The sequence below is a fragment of the Gymnogyps californianus genome, chromosome 19 (assembly GCF_018139145.2).
Source record: "Gymnogyps californianus isolate 813 chromosome 19, ASM1813914v2, whole genome shotgun sequence".
In the NCBI taxonomy this organism is placed as follows: Eukaryota; Metazoa; Chordata; class Aves; order Accipitriformes; family Cathartidae; genus Gymnogyps; species Gymnogyps californianus.
In genome coordinates this window covers 7,988,655-8,008,697 of record NC_059489.1, presented here as the reverse complement: position 1 = coordinate 8,008,697, position 20,043 = coordinate 7,988,655, and the positions used below count along the sequence as shown (strand labels likewise).

Sequence of the window (20,043 nt, the reverse complement as noted above, 5' to 3'; positions counted from 1 at the left end):
GGAGGAAGAAAATTCTCTTTTTTCTTTTCTTTTTTCTTTTTTTTTCTTTTTTTTTTGGTTATTGTTTTCTTCCCTCTTTTTCCCTTCCCAGGACTCAAGGCAGCTGACAGGACTTCAATCCAGAATGAATGGATGGAGGAGAAGATCCCAGTTATTGTTGCAACCATCAGTTTTGGAATGGGAGTAGACAAAGCAAACGTCAGGTGTGTGAGGCTCAGTATTGTGCACCACCAGAGCCCGAAACCTGAGCAGTGGGAAGGGAAAGCCTCAGTCTCTCTGTTACCTGATACCTCTGACTAAAATGCCTGATGAACACTTGCTAAACCCCACAAAAGCAGAGCTGGAGTCTTTTTATCTTAGAAGCAGCAAAAACAAACCTGGAAGGGTTTTGTAAAGAAATTAAAAACAAGGCACCGGAGCTCCTCTTTGCCAGTCATCTTCAAAACCAAGAAAATTGGAGCAATGCTTGTTTTTTGCCACACCCTCAAGGGTTTCAAAAAGATCCATCTTGATGCAATCACAGCTGTCCCTTTCACTTCTCTCAGTGCAATAGTTGCTGTTAAAAAGCAGTGGGAAGAAAATCTGTACCTAAAATAATTCATACACCCTCTACTAAAATAGTCAGAGCCAGCTTCTTTTAGAGATCTCCTTTTGCAATGCAACAGGGAAAAAAATAGCAGTTCACAAATGGCAATAACCATATAAAAAATACAGCTCTAGTCCAAGGACAGAAACTCTGCATGTGGTTTCAATTGCTGTTCCTCTGGGACTTCTAACTGTCATCATAATTGCTCTGTGTTGTTAGAGTTCCTGCACCACACCATAGCTGTGTTGAGTTAGTATTGTGAGCTGTGATCACTTAGGAGAGGGATAACTCAGGTGCAGCTCACACAACAGCCCACACAGACCTGATCTTTACTCTAAAATCCACATAAAGCAATTGCTCTGAACACTGTGGGAGAGGGGCAGGACATCATTGAGACAATCACATCAGTTCACAACTGTGGCATCCTCCTGTCTGTGTCACTGGGCTGCCAGGTAACAGGATCCCATAGCAATGACAGACTATTTTACTGCTTGATGCATGTTACCCAACAGAGAAATGAGAAGTCTCCTAGGACAGCAGCAGGAATTAATGACCGGCTGAACCCACTCTGCCCTGTTCAGTACAGTAGTCATTAAAAAAGGCAAAGAGTAACTGAAATACGGAGGGCTGATTGAGAGTGAAATACAGCAGAAATATGCTTGTAATATGGTTAGTTTCCAAGGAAAGGAGTTAAAATGACTCTTTACAGGATACTTTTAATAGTTTAAAGGACATTATACCTGAGCCCAGGCAACAAGGCACTGCTGCTTAGCCTTCACTCTGTGTTGGCAGAGTTCTGAGTATTCATGCATATGTTATCAAGTGAGATCAGGTCTGACAAGTTCTGGAGGTGACTCTTCTGGACAAAAGGGAAAACAGACCTGTCTTTTTCTGATGGAATTTGGTCCTCTCTCTTCACTGCTAATTCAGTTTTGTTTGAGATTATTTATCAATTCCTTCAGTAAACTTCCTGATGGGGATTAAATGTGTAGGGCTCTGATGCTTCCTGCCTGGCCTGTTCCTGGAGTGTTTGTGTTTGAAGAAACATGTTTGCTCGCTTTTGTCATTTAATCTTTTGCCACGCCCATATGCATCATACGTGCCTCTGGGACATGCTGGTTTTGAGGCAGACTGGTATTTAAAACATTGCCAGTGTTACTGTACTGTAAAATCTTCTCAACACAGGTGTAAGCTGAATTGCTGAATAGTCAGGTACAAGTGGGTTTAAAGCAGTCTTGCAGTGGTGTGTTGAAAACCTTCCTTCAGAGATTACATAAACTTTAGTAATGATTCTATAGTCCTATTTGCTGTCTAGGAAGGATGCCTTCATCTACAAGTGAGCTTGGTGAGACAGAATTTCCCATGCAGACTTTGTTGGCAAAGAAGTGTCTTTTTAAAATCAAGTCTTTCAAAATGTGTTCTGTAATGTTCAAATTGTGTTCCACAAAATAAAAAAGGACTTTTTTATTAATGCTGTATTTTATGGTAAAATCTCCCAAACTCCTTAAATCAATGTCCTTATTCTCACTGTTCAAAGCCGTACAATTGTATGCATGTTTGGGATATGCATGTGCGCATTCTTTTCCATCCCTTTGGATTAACATCGTGCTCACATGTTGTTCAGGTGCTTTTGTTTTCTTATAGCTCTGCTGCTTTCCTTGTGTCTCATGTATTAAGAGGACTTAAATTTCTGTGTGCAAAATCCCTTGCTCTGCTAAATCCTCTGTCTTACACTTTTGCTGCCCTATTTTTTACTGTTGTTGATGTCCACAAACAACACAATCATGTATGCAGTGATGTGAGAAACCTGCAGCCTTATGTTTCCTGTTGTCTTATCACATGCAGATTTGTTGCCCATTGGAATATTGCTAAGTCAATGGCTGGATATTACCAAGAATCTGGCAGAGCTGGGAGAGATGGGAAGCCATCCTGCTGCCGCCTCTATTACTCCAGGAATGACCGGGATCAAGTCAGCTTCCTGATTAAGAAGGAGCTCTCTAATATCCAAGTAAGATCTGCAGAATAGTATCCACCTGCCTAGATAAGCTGCCTTTGCTCTGATCTGGTTTGCCTCTTGCCTCCAGTGACCTCTGAATAGGCAAAGATGACATGAGTTTTTCTGGGTCTAGAGCTGTCTGTAGCCCTGCTTCAAGGGATAGCAGAAGGGAGTGAAGCAGGAAGGGAAAGGGCTGCCAGACCCAGCTCCAGTTCTACTGGAGAGGCATGGGTGAGCAGAAGTGTGGCGCAGAGACAGGGCGGTGTCTGTACCTGTCTGCCATATTGATCAGCAGGGTTAGATTTGGTCATCGCTAGAGTTTCTTTATCTGTTTATATTTAAATTGAAGACTATAGTTATTGTCCCCGTCTACTTTCAGGAAAAAAAGGGCACCTTAAAAGAATCTGACAAAGCTGCGATGACAGCTTTTGATGCCATTGTGAACTTCTGTGAGGAGCTGGGGTAAGTGCACTTCTTTCAAACACAGTTTAATGTTGGGGAAACCATGCCCTATCCCTTCCAAGGCACTGTTATGGCTGAGATCTTGCATGTCCAGGAAAAAGAAAATACTGAATGAATCGCCTGATTATTTTGCTATCTGGACTGAGGAAGGTGTCCCTGCAACATCTCTCACTCACTCCCACCTCTGAGTTAACTGAGGTGTTGGTCTTAGAGCCTGACCAAATGACATGGTGATGTTAAACTATAATTCCTCTGGCTATGAATTTTACCATGTTCTGTCTTTGATGATGGGTTCACTTAGTTGCATTTGCTTTTGTTTTGACTCTTTCCTCCTTCACTACATTATCTCTCTTCTAAGGAGACAAACAGACAGCCTAATCAGCATGGGATGGAAGCATTTAGATTTAATGTTTCTCTAAATCTCAGGGGCTCCACTCTGCAAAGTACTAGGTATCTGTGATTCTCATTGACCTTAGAAGGAGCTGATGGTGCTTAGAATGTTTCAGAAGCAGGCCCAAATTATGGATGTGCCCAATCTAAATGTAGACTAGCAACCGCAACATGCATTGTTTAGGTTTACTTCGTGACTTGTAAGCTGTAATTGTACTAATTGCTGGATAAGACATCAAAGCTATTATTTTGCCAGTAAGAGAGCAGTATGAGTTCACTAACTGAAAAAGGTCAACATGTGTCTTGCTTTCAAGTCTGCATTTTGTTTCATTTTCCACATGTGTCTAGGGCAACTTTTTCAGTGTGAATGTACACATGCTTCTTTTCTGATGCCTTGGTGAGCATGTTCTCTCCTTGTGGTCATGTTGAGTAAACAAATCCTGTTTTTATGGGGTTGCTCTGGGCAAGTCTTGCTGGTACTGAAGTACCAGGCACAACATTGAGTCCTGGGGCACTTGAAGGAGCACTTCTTTGCCCAAAGTCAAGGTGATTCTGGGAAGTAGCTACTAGGAGGCTTCTTGCTATAAGAGTTTGATCCACTTACTTGGCTAAGCAGCTCTGCTCCTTCTGGTGTGCGTTACCACCTCACAGCAAGAGTGGCCAGATGGCTGTTTGTGGCTGGGTTTTGTATACTCCGAGAGGCAGCTGTATCTATCTGGTTAGATGCTAACCTCAGGAAACCTTGTCTTGGTATCTATTTCTCCTTGATTCCTAAGCTGGTTAGCAGTAGAGTTAGTCGTGACAGTCATTTCTTGGAATGGACACTAGTGCCATAAGAACTGGACTGGGATCACTGAACTAACCGTGCACAAGCCAGAAGCAGTCACAGGACATTCCAGGGTGGTGTCCCACTGAGGGCATGAGTTAGGCTCCGTGTAACCATCTTACAGCATCTTACAGCATCTCCCACTTCATGCATGCTGTAAAGACCCTGACTGTTGTCTGAAGTGAGGACCTTCTCTAGGGTTGCACTGCAGCAGTGAGGCAAGGACAGAGAGAAAACGTTCTCCTTTGCTCAGATGAATAGTAATGGAAATAGGATTTCACTGGGTACATAAAAGAGAGATTTCTGTAAGGTAATATCACTGACCTAATTAGAAACCACATGTCTCCCATACTTTTTCTTCCCTCCCCCAGCTTGGTACATTCTTCCTACTGTGTAACATGCCGTATGCATCCCAGAGTCGCATATTGCAGCACAAAGCTGGCTTCCCTGCTCGTAACTGTACAGGAGACTAAGATGCAATGTAAAGGAATGCCATGTTGCATTTCTTTTTTACATTTTGAATTAATACAATTCTATTCACTATCCAAACAGTAAAAGGAAACCTGAAACTCTGACCTTGCAAGGTTCTAAATAAGAACAAATAAAGACAGACTTGTATACTGGCAAGCAAGTTTTTGTATAGTATATTTAGGCTATTGTCAGAGTATGACAGGAGAACAATGGTATAAGCTGCTTTTAGAGAGTGGGTTTAGACAAAGCTTTTGCTGATCAGAGTTTCCTGTTACCCATTTGCAAGGTGGAAAAAAAACCCCATGTAACGGCGGCAGCAGCAGAAGTCTTTATCAGTTTTAGGTGGTGGTTGACGATTTGCCACCTCTAACTGGTGGTTTTGCTTGAAAGGTGAAAATCAGGCAGAGATGAGTTGACTTTGGTATTTGGCTAGTCATGCAGTTCCTGAATAGAGATAGCCTTATGTATTGAGTTTGCTGTGGACTTGCAGAACAACTTGCTGGCATTGGTGCATTGTTCTTGATGTGGGAAAGTTGCATGGGGAGAAATAACCACCCAGGGAGAGAAGGTGAGAAAGCTTTCTATGAACAACACAATCAGGTTGTAGCTGGGCTGATTATTGCTTAGCTGCAGGGCTCCAAGTACTGCATCTCAGCTTCGCTGTTTATGCACCACTCTGTGCCTTGGAGATGAGCAGCACCCAAAGATGGCAGCAAATAAAAGCAGAGCAACAAAAACAAGACAGAAGGTGCCAATCACCACTAGCCCTCCAAGAGCCCAGTCACTTGTTACAATCAGTCTCTTTAGGTCTTCCAGAACTGAGGGTGCCTCTTGTACTGATGACATGCTGGCTTCCACCCTGCTGGAGGCAGACAAAAACAATATCAGATGTTGGTGTATCCTCTCTATGCTCTGAGCCACAGTCCTGAAACCAGTATAGGCATGCATGTTGTCTGTGCCTGCAGGCATCCCTCTTCCAAAAGGGAGAGTCACCCTTCACCGAAGTGGGAGCATAAACCAGAAGATAGATAGCTGAAGCCAGTTTCACAGTCAGATCTACAGAGATGTAAAGAGGAAAGCTTCTGGCTTTACAAGATTTTGGCAGTTGAGATTTATTTTAATTATAGTTTTATCAATATTTTTAATAATATAATATAGTGTCTCTCCCAGCATGTTCAGTATGAACCCTTCGTCTCTGTCAACTGTACAGCCTATACATGAAAGACAAGTATGCAGTGGGAGAACTTGCTTGATACCGTTGGAAAGATCCCTGAAAAGGAGTTGGGCACTTAAACTCTGAGAACACACTGGAGATTAAATGAACGCTTATTTAAAAACAAACAAAAACCAAACAAAAAACCCCACCAACAATAAGCAAAGATCTTCATGTACAACTTGTTGCTCCCACAGAGCTTAGAATAGTCTAGTTATGTAAAAAAGTCTCCTGTTAACAGAGTTTGTTTTAGCAACGCTTTCTGTTACTCTGCAATAGAACCATAAGTTTTCCTCCCATGAAGTACTTAGGTTCAGCAATAATTTAAACTGGGATCTCAGTGGGTTCTACACACTTGCTCTTTCACTGATACTTTGCATAATGACTTGGCTATCAGCTTTCTAAAGAACATCCAGCATCTCTTTGCAAGCTTCTTGTGGTTTTACCAAGGCTTCCTTGCTTCTCAAGGGAAAAGATGGATTATTTCTCACACTTTCTCTCAAATATGACTGTGCAGACGTAATACAGGAAGAGATCTTTGTTATTTTTGAAAATTTGACTTGCTCCCCTTATGTCTGTATCCTTAATATTGTAAGGAAGAGGATTAGTTATGTAGAGCATGTTTCATCCTCAGCAAGTCACATTTGACTAGGAGCACAAGCTCACACTTCAGTTTGCGGAAGTTTTTGTTTCTTTCTCAGCAGCCAAATATATTCAGTTCATGCTTTGTTTTCTGGAATGATGGCAGACACCATGCCCAGTCTCTAACCAACAGGCATACAGGACATGAAAGCTGTTCTGGATAGCTTCCTTTGCCTTTAAAAAGGAGGTGGCCTAGATACTAGTTCTGTAGACCCAAAGGCAGAAACCCTGTGTGACTGTACACCCTAGAAAGTTCCTGTCTCTTTTGCTAACCACAGTTAATCTCCTGAAATAGGAGAGCTGTGTACAATTTTATAAATACCTGAAGCTGTTGTGTTTGTAGTAGGTGTTTCTTCTGGTGCCTTCTCTGCACTCCCTCCAAGGGATCTTGGCTTGTGGTGAGGGACCCCCTTACTGCACCTGGAGACTTGTAGAGCTAGCATGGAAGTTGCCTGTTTGTACTGCAGTAAATGATTAACAGCTGACTTTCCTGCAAAGGTGTGGCTAATCTCATCAAAGGCCTTGAGCCTAGTTAAAAAGACCTAGTTGAGCTGCCACTCAGACATTTCTTCCTCTCCATGGCTTCATCCACTCGTGCATCTGTTCCAGTGCTTGTAAAGGCCCACTATGTCCTCTGACTGGGGAAGGCTGCAGGTTGCAGTGGAGGGAAGAGGACTTTGTTTCCTGGATCCTGACTGGATCTGTATTGTAAGCTCTGTTAGGAGACTGACATATCTAAAATGAGACTGTGGACAAGACTGCCCTCCAGTCAAAACTTCGTCATGACAGTTTAGGTGGATAAATTCATTACAGAGCCTTGCACTGCTGTTAGCTGCAATAAAACTGATTCCCTGTTGCTTTCCTAACTGAAGACAACCAGAGGGATGGTGCTGGAGAGAGGTGGGATGGGAGGAGTGTGCGGTGTGTGAGACTGTGCATGTGTAAAAGGAAACTTGTTTTTCACAAGCCAAGCAAATCACTTAGAAACAAGAGGGATGATGTTACAGAATAGAAGCTATTCCATTACGTTGTCAGTAAAACTTCAACCACTTCTGCTGGAGAGGCTGGCCTCACTGTCTCTTTTAGGTTCCTCAGGGAAAGAAACTATTTCAACATTTGTATCATCAGGACTGAAGTAACTGTATTCCCTTGCAGTTCCTTCTAGGCTCACTCAGGCTTTCACAACATGTACAGAAGTTGCTGTGTTTGGAGCAGTCTCACCTTAGTCTGTGCTCCTCTGAATCTCCCTCTGCTTTTTGAAACAGAGAGGATCCATCCTCACTAGCGCTCAGGGTGTTCCAGGTCCCTTTATGTGGGTAATGATTGAAGCCAAAACCACAAAAGCTTGTGTGAGTGGTGAGCAGGGACCTAGACACTGGCATGTTTCTAGTCAACAGAAACTGAAGAGCTGCAGTAAGCTGGGGATTTGCTGGGCATCTTTCAGGCCCACCTGATCTGTTGCATGCAAGAAGGTGGCAGACCCCGCCCAGCCCAGGCAAGCAATTGGCATATCTAAATGCCAAGTATAGGAATAATCCAGCTGAGTACAATGGTACAAAATGGTACAAAGCAGAACATTAGGCTTGTGAGGTCCAGGCAAGCATGTAGAAATCGGTCCAGGGACGCCTCCTGTATGTGGTGGCTGATCCTCTGCTCCAGAAAGCCACCTGAATTCTTTAGAGAATTGCTTAATTTTCTCTCCTCCTCTTTTTTTTAACAGTGCTGTGTTTATTCTGTTTCTAATTCAGGAACTTACAGTGGCAGAGATAAGACAGGAGCCATTTCTCTTGTCCCCCTGCCTGGTATCTGTCAGTGGTTTAACTTGTAACACCACTGGGAAACATGTATTTGTAGCTTTTCCTATTGAGATAAGGCCTGGCGGCTTGTTCCTAGTGACAGCAACCTGTCAGTCGTTGGTATGTTTCCAGCCCACTGAGCTTCCTCCTGACTGTTAGCACAGACTGGTTCCATGCTGCTGAAACATTTCTCAATGGGATTCTGTTAATTCCTGTAGCTGGCACTGTCTAGCACAAGCTAGGAAAGAAAGTAAGCTCTGTTCTTTCACAGGTCTCGTGACTTAACTTAGATACAGAAACGTCTGTTGAGTCTGTCTCTGGCAAAAGAGGTTCTGAGACTTCCTATGTCACCTTGATTGCCACTTGTTTGTAAGTGAAATGAGCAAAGACATATCTGACAGAGAGGTTAGTGTGATGCATCTCTGAATGTTGATTAGAGTAAACTGATGCCACGCTTGAGCTTATCCTACCCTAACATATTGGTTGGGAGTGAAAGCTTTGGGACAGCATAATAAAGGCCAGCGCTTTGTTAGTCTTAGTGTAACTGTGCATGCAGTAGCTCATACTAGTGCACTGTTCTGTTGGCAGTTGTCAAGTTGGGGCTCAAATATTTACTTTCTAAGGACCATCCTCATCTTCTGCTGGGAAGTTTTTCTTTTTGTTAATTTAAAAGTAACATTGGTAGTTTGAGGAATTTTTTTTTTCTTAATTTTTAGACTATTCTCTGTGTCACTGGCTGCAGATATATTCCAATGTGCAGCAGTACAAAAATGCAAAATACCTAAATCTAGTTTCTTTGCAAATATTAAAGTGCATTAAATACATGAGAAGCTACTGATGTAATCTGCTTTTTACTAATTTGGGTGCAGGCATCAGACAAAAGAGGTTTCTTTACCAAGTTTTCATTTTTTTGTCCTTTCTGAAGCGTGAAGAATATTTAAAAGCCCACTGTTATAAACCTGATGATTCTTTTCTCTCTAGCTAGATGTTGGCTCTGGTATATACAAGTGTAATCCATTTCACTCCTCTACACTTAGCAGTTGGAATACAAGGGTCGAAGATGACTTATCTATATGCATTTAATTTTTTATACCTTCTCATAAAGGTTGTTGATTTCACATTTGGGGCTGAAAGACCAGTGGCTTACAGAGTTAGGTGCAGTATGATGGTCTTCTGTTTGGCTGTCCTAGTTATGAAAGTCGTGGCCTTGCACTTACATAAATCCCTTTCTGAAGTTCACCGAAGTGTAAACCAAACATACACAGTGGCTGCAGCAAGGAAAAGGGATTTATTTGCACTTGTTAACTTCAGCCATACAGCCCATTCTTGGCTCTGCTTTGTCACAATGCCCACTGTCAGCTGCTGCATGCGTACCCCGAAGTGACGGTTACCATACTGTATGTCACTCCTCTGAAATGCCTTTGTGTATGCTAATAAACATACCTTAGGCATAATGTTTATGTCCACTAAAATAAGCTGCACACAGTGCAGGGAGTCAGGCACACAGGTCCCTCAAGTAAGGACAGGGATTTGTTCATCTCCTGTAACTCCCATGCTCTGTAAGAACCATTCACCTGCAATAAGCAGAAGAGCAGAACCACACGGAGGGTGGGGAAGGAGCACATTTAGCAGCAGAATGATCAAATTAAGCCGTAGCATTGGTGAGCTTTTGCCTTTTTCCTTCATCTGTCTGTTTACAAAGGGTATTGCACGTGATCTGATTTATCTTTTTGGCAATTTCACATCATTGTAACACCGATGAAATAAAGCAGGGAGCATTTGTTACCAGCTGCACTCAAGAGCCTCAGCTGGCATGTCTGGATCAGAAGGTCCACGATTTGTTTTCAGCAGACATCTCAGCTAAACGTGTCTGTTGCAGGTGGCTTTTGAGAGAGCAGGTTTGGGCTTGATCCAAGATGTACTGGGCATGTGGACCTCCCAGTGATGTCAGTGGGTTCTGCTAGCACCCAGCACCATCCTTCTGGATTAGCCACTTGTGAAAAGAGTAGGCGCTGCCTAGCGTGTGGCAGTGTACATGTTCTCTGCTTTGGTCTGTGGCTCCATGCTCACAAAGGGAATCCTTGGCTGGCCCAGCTGCAGGGCTGTCATTGGAAAAGTGTGTCTGTTTTCTCAGCAGCATGTGTCCATGCACCCCCACCCCAGAAGAGGGAGACAATGATGGTAAAGTAGCATTACCTTTCTGGTCACACCACGGAGTCCAGCAGTGGCTGTCACAGAAAGAAGGAATTCCACGCTGTGATTTCTGGTCCTCTGAGTCATATTAATTAATATTGTTATTGCCATTTTCAGTGAGCTAGTGTAGAAAGTCATTCCCATAGGACTGAATGATGATGTCCATGCATGTCCTTGACAGTAGGTTGTGTCACCTCTTGTTGCACTTCATGAATGGGCAATTGGGCGGACTTGGATCTTCCTACGTCTGTGGTCAGGACGTCCGTCGCAGCTACAGCAGCTATAGCAGCAGCAACTGCAGGCAATGATCATGAGCAGCAGAACAGTAACTGCAAAGAGAAGCAAAGGATATTGCTTCATGACGTAGGAGCAATCACTGCAGAGTAACCCTGTGTCTCCTCCAAGTTGTTTGGTGAGCAGCAGAATGAACAAAGCCTCGTTTCTTGCTGATTTTTTTTGCCCTGTATCCCCACCTCCCTCCTCCTAAGTTCCTGCTCTCTTGTATTAGTTATCCATTTAATCTGGACAATCATTACCGGATATTTCACAATCTTAAGAGCTATGTACCAAACCATGTGGGGGTATATCTTTACCTGCCTAATGGGCTGTTGTTTTGGAGATGACATGCAGTAACTAAGTAGAGCTGTGTGCCTGGAAAGGATGGAGATCCAGCTCTCCCCATAGTTGTGTCAGAAGCAACTCGAGAGGATTTGGTTAGTCAAACTGGCAGTTGTATTTCTGAAGTGTAGTGTATCCTTTAATGAGGATAGATATTCGTGACTGGGTTGGCTTTACTCTTTCTTCTGTATTTAGCTTGAAAAAATAGATATTTCATAAAGCAGTGGGCTAACTTACTGTTATTCTACACTAGGCGTAATGGTTGGTGTTAGGAGGGATATGTTAGTTTATCTGGAATAGAAAAGGATGACGTGTTTAATCCTGCAAAACACGTAAGAGTGTGTGAATGTGCACGTGTGCGTGCATGTGCTCCTTAAAAGTCTGGAGCTGGGCTGCCAGGTGACCGGACCTGTGGGGAACCAGCTGTAGGTATGAAAAAAATAAAGCAGCAGGTGTGTCTTTCTGAATTCCAGCCCAGGGAGGAGTGTCCAGGCTGGATACACACCCTTCCTTTTGGCTGGGAGCAAAGTGTACCTCTGAGGGGGAGGGCCCGCCTTCCTTCCTGCTTGTTTTCCCTTTGTCTAAACAAACTTCATCCCCCTTGATCAAGCAGCTCTTTGTTATTCCTTCCATGCTATCCCCACACAGAGCAGCAGGAGGGATCTTGCCATTACCAGAGGAGAATAAATAGGCTCATCTGAAGCATACTGGCTTCCATTGAACTAAGCACAGGAATGACACTCAGAGTCTCAGAGTTTAAGTGTCTTCTGCGGCAGTGAGATGCCCTAATACCATTTGTCATACACTATCTCCTATATATCAAAGAATTGCAGCAGCTCTGGGTTGGTTAAAATACTGCTGTTTAAACTAATGCTTAAATATGAGAGCTTTGGGGAAAGCTATACTGTTGCCTATCATGCTCTGCATGCATGTAGAGATACACACTGAGTATTAAAAAATTACCTAGAAATTAAACTGGGCCTCAGAGCACAGCCTGGAAAACAACTGCCAACACCACCAACCCACCAACAGAGATTGTGGAGCAAGCTGCCCCCGTAGAAGAGAAGAGACATTCTGACACCCCTTTGCCTCCACTGATAAACTCACCGATAAACAGAAGAACCACACAAAAGGACACAATCTCCACTGGGTCAGCCTTGGGCAGTTTCTGGAGCTTAAGGAGAAACTTCTCACCAATGGTTTGCATTTCCTTCAGAAAGCCTTCAGAAGACATTCTAGCTCAACCTCTCCAGGCTTTATGCTGTAAGAAGAACCAAATAGTGAATAAACCTTTTCACTGACTAATGCTAGAAGCTGCCAGCCTTCTTATAGAGCTGGTGATCACAAGGAAAACAAGTTTATCTGGTCTCAGTCCTCGTTCCCAGTAGCTAAGGTGGAGGACTATTAATTGTCTACATGTTCTGGCACTGTTTTAATTTCAAAATCTGGCTTTGAGGCTGCTTTTGTCAGCTGCACTGTTGAGCAAAGGCAAAACGGTATTTCTTCTAAAAGGACACTTATTTCAGCAGGCATAGAGTTAGAACTGGACAGTGCCTGCCCTTGGCTTTCACCCAATGAAAGTAATTTTTTTTTTTTCTCCAGTTGTGCTAACTTGTCTTTCCAGAAAGAAATGCAATTCTAACTCGACTTGAATTCCAAATACTGAACTCCAGTGGTACATAGTTTTCAGTTGTTTTTTACTGAGTAACACAAGTAGACTCCCTTGAAGACTTCTTGCACTTTCAGCTACAGAAAGCCGGTTCAAAAACTAAGGCACTTGCTTCAACACCTCACTACGTACCATTAATAATGTTTTTTTCAACTAGTTTTACTGAATGGTGATATTAAGAGCTAAAGTCTGTGTTGACTGGGGACAGCTGGATGCTTTTCAAGTTCTTACAGATGAATGCAAGTTTTATATGGTAAGCTAAATGTAGCTTTTTTTCTTTTAAGCCACAGTCTGTTCTAATGGAGCAATATATGAATTGAACAGTGGATGTCCACCCATCACTGCTGGTGATGAGCAAAGCAAAAGCCCCTGGATCTGTCAGGGAGATACCTCCCTTGTGGAGCTAATCCCTCCTGCCCTGCTCAGTAATCTTACACTTTCTTTATTCTCAGAAAGAATGATCACCAGGAACTGTTGTTACTGCAAATATTATTAGTCTAGTCAAAGTTAGGTGCCTCAGTTTTGCCACCGATATTTGCTGTTCTTTTGCCCCATGAGCAAGATTTTGGAAGGCATTGCAACAAACAAGCTTGCATGAGAGCTATGGAAATTCAAATTTTGCTTCAGTCAGTAACTGGAATAAGATATTGTTGATAAATATCCATAGTTTCACCTAAAACAAGTGTTTGGACAGGTCAATGCTTGGAAGTATTATAACTCTTATGTCATTATTATATCAGAAGGTACTAGCTTGTGTGTGTTGTAATAGTCAACACTGTTTTATGGGACTTGAACATTGCAATTTAATATCCTAGTCTTGGTGATAACACAAAGCCGAGTGACCAAGACAGTACTTCCAGAATAAGCCAGCTAGTTCATTACTGCACATCTGGTTTGGTTACTCAAACAAATGGATGCTTGGAGTTCAGTTTTTCTAAACACACTGAGGACAGAGAGACCTTGGCTGTTTCTTTGCATGCTGGGCTTAAATACTACAGTGCCAAGTTAAATTACATTTTGTATGTTTATGCAATTCAAAAAGGGTTTTCTTTGTTCTTTTAAATCCAAGCTAAGGAATAAAAATCGGAACCAGCTGGTTTCCTAGGGATGGGGGTGGATGGAAAATCTACATCTACAGAAAGATCTCTGTGCAACTTAGCAGGGAGGCATAGCTGTGGCCTTTTGACCTGAAAAGGTCACTTTTGAGGCTAGGGTTAAATAGTTCTTTCCAGATGATTGCCATACCCCAAGTGAGCTGCTCCAGAAATGGCTGCTTTATCCTTTGCACAGTGCTGCGGGATCCTGTGTCAGCAGGTTTCCAGTTTTGTTTCCATTCCAAGAGATGGCGGTGCAGGCAGAGGTGAAGTGATTTGTGTTTTCTGCTCTTGGCTCTAGAAGAAAAACTTTTCATAAAAAAAAAAAGAAGTATTTCTGGCTCTAACATTCTGAAAATGTTTGTTCTCTTTGGGGGTGTTTCTGCCTGCCCAGAAGCTCTCCTAGCAAGGAATCTGCTGTAACCTTTCGTACCATGCTTTGGGCTGCACCAGAAGCAGCAAGTTTAAGAGCTAGGCTTCTGAAGTTTGGCTATACAGTGTAAAATTATTGATGAGGATTGTAGAACTCCACGTGGATTAGCAAAGTGCCTAGCCTAAAATGGTAAGAGCTTGTCATCTCAGTAATGGACATTCCTCTGCCCCGTGGTACCTGATCTGGAGCTAAGTGAAGGACTCTTTATTCTAAAACTTGCAAGGAATGTTGCTTGTTTACCTTGGTTTGAACTTCTTCACGGACAAAGTCTGATGTCGGTGGTGCAGTCTCCAACCTACCTGTGAGGAAGCAAATGTTTTTCTGCTGGACTGCACTTCTGACTGCACACTGGTTCCAAGGGCTCTCGCTGCTTTGGGATTTCTGCTTGTGGAGCATAGCAACAAAAGGGTGAAGAATACATCACTTCTTTTAAAAAAAAAAAAAAAAAAAAAAGGGCAACCCCCCCCCAAGACAGCTAGTTATATTCATGGACTTTTGTATCTTCCATTCTACTTGTGATGTCTTGGTCAGGACTAGTTTTGATTGTGATCTTTTTCCAATTGATTTCAGCACAACCAAGATCATACCCTAGAGATTAGCATAAGGGTAAGGCTAGTGCTGTGTAACTTAAACAAGTTGTCTTATGTATTTGCTTATCTTCCTCATGTACAACACAACAGCGATGACATTACTTACAAATTTCAGAGTGGAGCTGTAAGAATTAATTCCTTTTTTTTTTTTTTTATTATACTCTGTTCAAGTAAGCTCCCAGTTACCAACAGTAGCAAAGGCCAGGTGGTGCAGGATATTTGGGTGAAGCAGTAACTGTAATGATTATTATTAAAATGGGCAAGTTGTGAGAGATTGGAAACTTAAGGTTGTAGGTCTTAAGTGACAGTTTGCTTTCTAAGACTGGAGTCCTGTTCTAGAGCCTTGAACAGCCACCCCAGTTGGTACCTCACAGCTGCTGTGGGGTTTGGAGCAAACATAATTGTCTGCCCGTGTTTTTCTCAATTGGGAATTTCTCCTTGCTCACTGCCCTTCCTCAAACCTACATCCACTGAGGATGGGAACCCGCCAGAGCAGAGGAGACATGGCTGTTAGGGCAGCAAAGCTGATGGAACTCGTTACGGAAGAAATGCTGAATGACCACAGTGCAATGTAGTCTTCATAATGCTTTGTCAGACTAATGTCATGAACTTTTGCTCTGTAGCTGTAGCTAGAGATCATATGAAGTGAAAATAGGGTGAAGAGAGGCAAGATGAGAAACTCGCATAGAAAAGAAAGTGAACACAATGCTGATGTCTTGTGACAGGCAGTTTGGAAGTTCCTGCTGGGGTGGGGTGGCAGCCTGAAATTCGTGGTTTCAGCTGTTTCCTCTTCTGGCTTGTCCTGGTTTCGGCTGGGACAGAGTTAACTTTCTTTTTAGTAGCTGGTACAGTGCTGTGTTTTGGATTTAGTGTGAGAATAATGTTGATAACACACTGATGTTTTAGTTGTTGCTAAGTAGCGCTTATCTTAAGCCAAGGACTTTCCAGTTTCCCGTGCTCTGCCAGCAAGCAGGTGTGCAAGAAGCTGGGAGGGAGCACGGCCGGGGCAGCTGACCTGAACTAGCCAAAGGGGTATTCCATACCATGGAATGTCATGCCCAGTATATAAACAGGGGGAGTTGGCCGGGCAGCGCGGATCGTGGCTCAGGAACTAACTGGGCATCGGTCAGCGGGTGGTGAGCAATTGCATTGTGCATCACTGGTGGTTTTTTTTTGTTTGTTTGTTTTGGGTTTTTTTCCCTTCCTCCCCCTCCTTTTTTGTTATATTCCTTTTCATTACTATTATTATTATTATATTTCATTATTACTATTGTTAGTATTATATTTTACTTTAGTTATTAAACTGTTCTTATCTCAACCCACAAGTTTTACTTTTTTTTTCCCCCTCTTTCCTCCTCCTCACCCCACTGGGAGGGGGAAGGGGGAAGCGGCTGCGTGGTGCTTAGATGCTGACTGGGGTTAAACCACGACATGGCTGTTCTTTAAAAAATAACTCATCTATCTGGTGTTGCTAGTGGGACTAGATCATCAATTCTTTCTGCCCTCCTCTATGTTACAAGGCCTGGCAGGGGAGGGAATACAACAAATCTTCTAATTTGAGTTTGTTTGTTTTTGAGGAAAAAAGGCTGAATCTGCCATGTGCCATGAGATGTTAGCCTTGGTTGAAAAGAGAGAGCACAGTAATAATGCAGGGGGATGCCTGATACCTGCAGGTGTGCTGCTCAGCTGCAAGGATTAGATGATACTTCAAAAGCAATGAAGCATGTCCTACGTTTGGGGCTTCTGTAGGGTTCGATTTCCAGAAAGTGCTAATACTTGTTTTTAATGCAGATTCATCTTGCTGTGCCCACTGAATAAAGCTGTGAAAATTGCCATAATAGCACTGAAATTATCTTTCTGAACTGTTTTAATGGGCTTATGCCATACTTTAGCACTCAAGTTGGCTGCTCAGCCCTTTTGAGAAAAAAGCCATTAAAAGGCCTCAATCTAGATATTCAAGAGAAAAGCCTTGGTCAGGGTTTCTTTGTACTGTGAACTGGCTGCGTGTGGTAGCTTCCAGGCTTCAAGCAAGAAAAGAGCTTTGGGATGACCATGTAAGGTGGGGTCCCACATCCCTCTGTCTGCCTTAAGCTAGTCAAGTTGCTCTAAGTATTTTGAAATTGATGTAAATTGATCTGGGTTTTTGGTCTCTCTTTGGTTTGGAAAGCTGTATCCTATCTGTGTGTCTACACAGGTGCATCACAAGTTCAACTGTAGGGAGTGGGTGAGCTTAAATTTACTGCTGAGGAATGAGACACTTGTTTAGTCATAACCCTGGTGGCATTTGAGCAGCCTATTTCAGTGCAAAGAACATGAATTTGAGTTTGTGGTTTAGCCCCAGGACTGGAAGTTAGTAAATGCAGGCAGTCTTCCTGGCCTGCCAGTGATGCGTACTGGTTGTGTGACTTTGGATAAGTCATCCCATTCCTCTGTCGGGTGACTTCATCTCTGCAAAGCGGCAGAACATGTAACCACCATCAGAGGTTTGTTTGCTAATTGTTGTGTGTCCAAGTCTCTAACATGCTCTGAAATCTTTAGAAAGACAGTAAGTCCCTGGTTTTGTTGCAGTCACAAAATGAAATGACCTTTGCTTGCTAAGTGCTTGTTACACTTCAGTCAGTGAGCCTGTTTAGGATGAAAAGTAGATGAAAGCGTGGCTTCCACTCTTGGTTGCTCCTTACTCAGTCATGCTCTTCAGGGTTTATTTCTCTTGACGTGGCCTCCTGATCCATTGGTTTTACTGTGCTCCCTCTGCAAATTTTTGCTTGTGTGGGTTTGTTGCTACTGTAACCTAAAAATGGAGACAAAGCTTTGGGGGGGAGTCTGTTGGTGGTGCCCTGAAGCTGCCAGTGCCTCTAGTCCTAATGCAGCAAGTCCCAGTGCAGGTGAGTTGGATATCCTCCACTGTGCCCATTGCCCATATCAGCAGTGCTCCAGAGGCCTTACAAAGTAGGACCTCCCTGATGTGCCCAAGCAAGCAGAATGCCACGGCAACATTCTCATTGCAATGTTGTCTTTTTCCCAAGACTGCGGCTGTGGAGAAGCAAATACTTCGTGTTGTTCTTACTCCGACAAGTCAAATAAGTTGGTTGAAATTGGACCAATACAGGGATGGGAAGCCTGTATGGATTGTGGTAGCTTATTTGGTAGGAAATCTTAGAAGGCAATCCTAGCCTCATGAAAGGAGAGTGCTGAGCAGCTGAAGGGGAGGGGATGCTTTTTATTCTGGTCTAAAACTTTAAAATAAACTCTGACTGTATTTGGCCACTTTCTTAAGAACACGAAGGTTTGGCCAGTTCCTAAGTGTACCAGCTTTGTTCTTGGTTCCTGAAATGTGCTTCTGATTTTGTATGGATAAGGTTTGCAATGCTTCCTGTCCTAAAACAGTGCTGGGCTGCTAGGTGTTGCTACAGTTTAGATGCGTTTTGGCAGAACATGTCATAATTCCTGTATGATTGTTTATTGTTCTAAGTTTGTAATGTACTTGTGAGATGAAAAGGGCTATAGAAATGTAGTCGTATTATCAGTGCGTGGTTTTCCCTCATCATTGTTAATGCACTGTTTGCTGCCATGACTGTAGTTGACCAGCCACGTGAATCTTAACTATAGTTCACAGACAAGCCCTTTTTTCCTAAAACAGGAGCGAATGGAGCCAGACAGACCTATAATTCATTCCCAAGCAGATGAAAATAGTTTCCAGTATCAAGAGAATTCAGCCTTTTAACAGCACACACCCAAACTGGTGAATTGCAGCTCAATGTCATGGGAGAAAAGCTTTGATTTTGTCAGCTGGTCTGGAAAAGGCGGCCACACATTCTTTCAGATTATAAAGCTGCCCTGACTGGGTAGCCATTTGGCTGGAATACCCTGTCATCTCCACCACCCACTATTTGGAGATTGGTTTTGAGGCAGCACCGTAAATGCTCCTTCCCTCCCCTACAGCCTAATATTAGATTAATATAAAAAGGCACTGAATTCCCTGCAACAGCAGTTTCAGTAGCCGAGGTACCCACTGGAGCACTGAGCTGAGAGTCTCTACACCTCTACAGAACACCCTGGGTTTCTCCAGTCCGTCCCACAAACAAGTCCACAAAACCCCATGAGATAATTCCTCACTGCTAGTCCCATTTTTAAGTGGGGAAACCAAAGCACAGAGCCATCTAGTGAAAGGAAAAGGTCAATTTTAAAAATAAACCTGTAGCTCTTCAAGAGAACTTTTTTTAGGGTTGCTGATGCTTGAATCTACCCTGAAAGTCTATTCTAATATTAGCAAAATAACCATTTCCCAGGAAGCTGACAGAGAGGTAGCTGTGTGCCTGTGAAAGCCTTGTAAATAGTTACTTCAAAAATGTACTGGGATCTATCAGTAGTTTGGTGTTTGAGGTAAGGCAGCTAGAGCCCCCTGAGAGTGCTGGAAACACCTCCATCTTCTTTCAGCCACCTCTGTGCCCTGTCCTTGACTGGTCTCAGACCTACAGGTCTCAGAAATTACATGCATTTTTGAGTTTTTTGAAATATGCTGGTCTAATCCTAGTGAAGATGCCACTTGTGTGTAGGAACTCAAAACTAAAGGCTACAACAGCTGCTTCCTCAGAAGAAGCTGTTTTGAACCATATCAGCTGTGGTTGTGTGGGGTAGTGGTGAGAGCCTGCATGGAGGCGAGGGGTGGGTGCTGCTCTCCTCACCCAGCTCTCTTACAGTCCCTGCCATCCAGTGTGCAGCTCTGCTCACCGGCCCACTGCAGGCTGCGTGGGTCAGGGGTTTGTGTTACAGAAAGGATCTGCTCTATCAAACTTGGTTTATTTTGTACGTCCACTTCCATAACTGTTTTTGCATTGCAGTCAGGCTAAGAGGCCCATGCACTATGACAGCTGTAACACAAGCCATGTCCTGCTTCTTTTATCCAGACATGTGTTTCATATTGCTTATTCCCCCCCCGCATCTGTACAACATGGCTGTGGCTGGACAAGCCCCCAGCCAAACCAGTTAAGATTTTCTTTTGGCGAGGAAAACTTGGCATGTTTCTCTGCCTCCCTCCCTCCCCTGCCCTTCTCCCCTCGCTCC

At 43.2% G+C, this 20,043-nt stretch overlaps 2 protein-coding genes across 4 annotated transcripts in view; one reads left to right on the top strand and one right to left on the bottom strand.

Moving 5' to 3' along the window:
* Positions 1–20,043, top strand: part of RECQL5 (RecQ like helicase 5) — a 40,064-nt gene that overhangs the window by 5,520 nt on the left and 14,501 nt on the right. Inside the window, exons 6-8 of the mRNA XM_050908661.1 lie at positions 92–203; positions 2,432–2,594; positions 2,962–3,044. Coding sequence (XP_050764618.1) covers positions 92–203; positions 2,432–2,594; positions 2,962–3,044 — 358 coding nt within the window. The remainder of the gene's footprint in view (positions 1–91; positions 204–2,431; positions 2,595–2,961; positions 3,045–20,043) is intronic.
* On the bottom strand, positions 4,074–14,764 carry SMIM5 (small integral membrane protein 5). Of its 3 annotated transcripts, none has more exons than XM_050908366.1 (5): positions 14,689–14,764; positions 14,108–14,253; positions 12,301–12,454; positions 10,579–10,904; positions 4,074–5,593 (listed from the first exon to the last, which is right to left on the bottom strand). In XM_050908366.1, exons 3-4 carry the CDS (start codon positions 12,425–12,427, stop codon positions 10,783–10,785), a joined length of 249 nt encoding a protein of 82 aa, XP_050764323.1. In that variant the 5' UTR covers positions 12,428–12,454; positions 14,108–14,253; positions 14,689–14,764; the 3' UTR covers positions 4,074–5,593; positions 10,579–10,782. The 3 variants fall into 3 exon arrangements, with proteins under 3 accessions (XP_050764323.1, XP_050764325.1, XP_050764324.1); XM_050908368.1 differs by having other exon boundaries at positions 4,074–5,590; XM_050908367.1 differs by lacking the exon at positions 14,689–14,764 and having other exon boundaries at positions 14,108–14,493.

Coding starts and splice junctions, on each gene's coding strand:
- SMIM5 (XM_050908366.1), bottom strand. CDS start 12,427: ATGTCTTCTGAAGGCTTTCTGAAGGAAATGCAAACCATTGGTGAGAAG. Junction 10,905..12,300: donor TGTGGTTCTTCTGTTTATCG/GTGAGTTTATCA, acceptor TTCTCTTTGCAG/TTACTGTTCTGCTGCTCATG.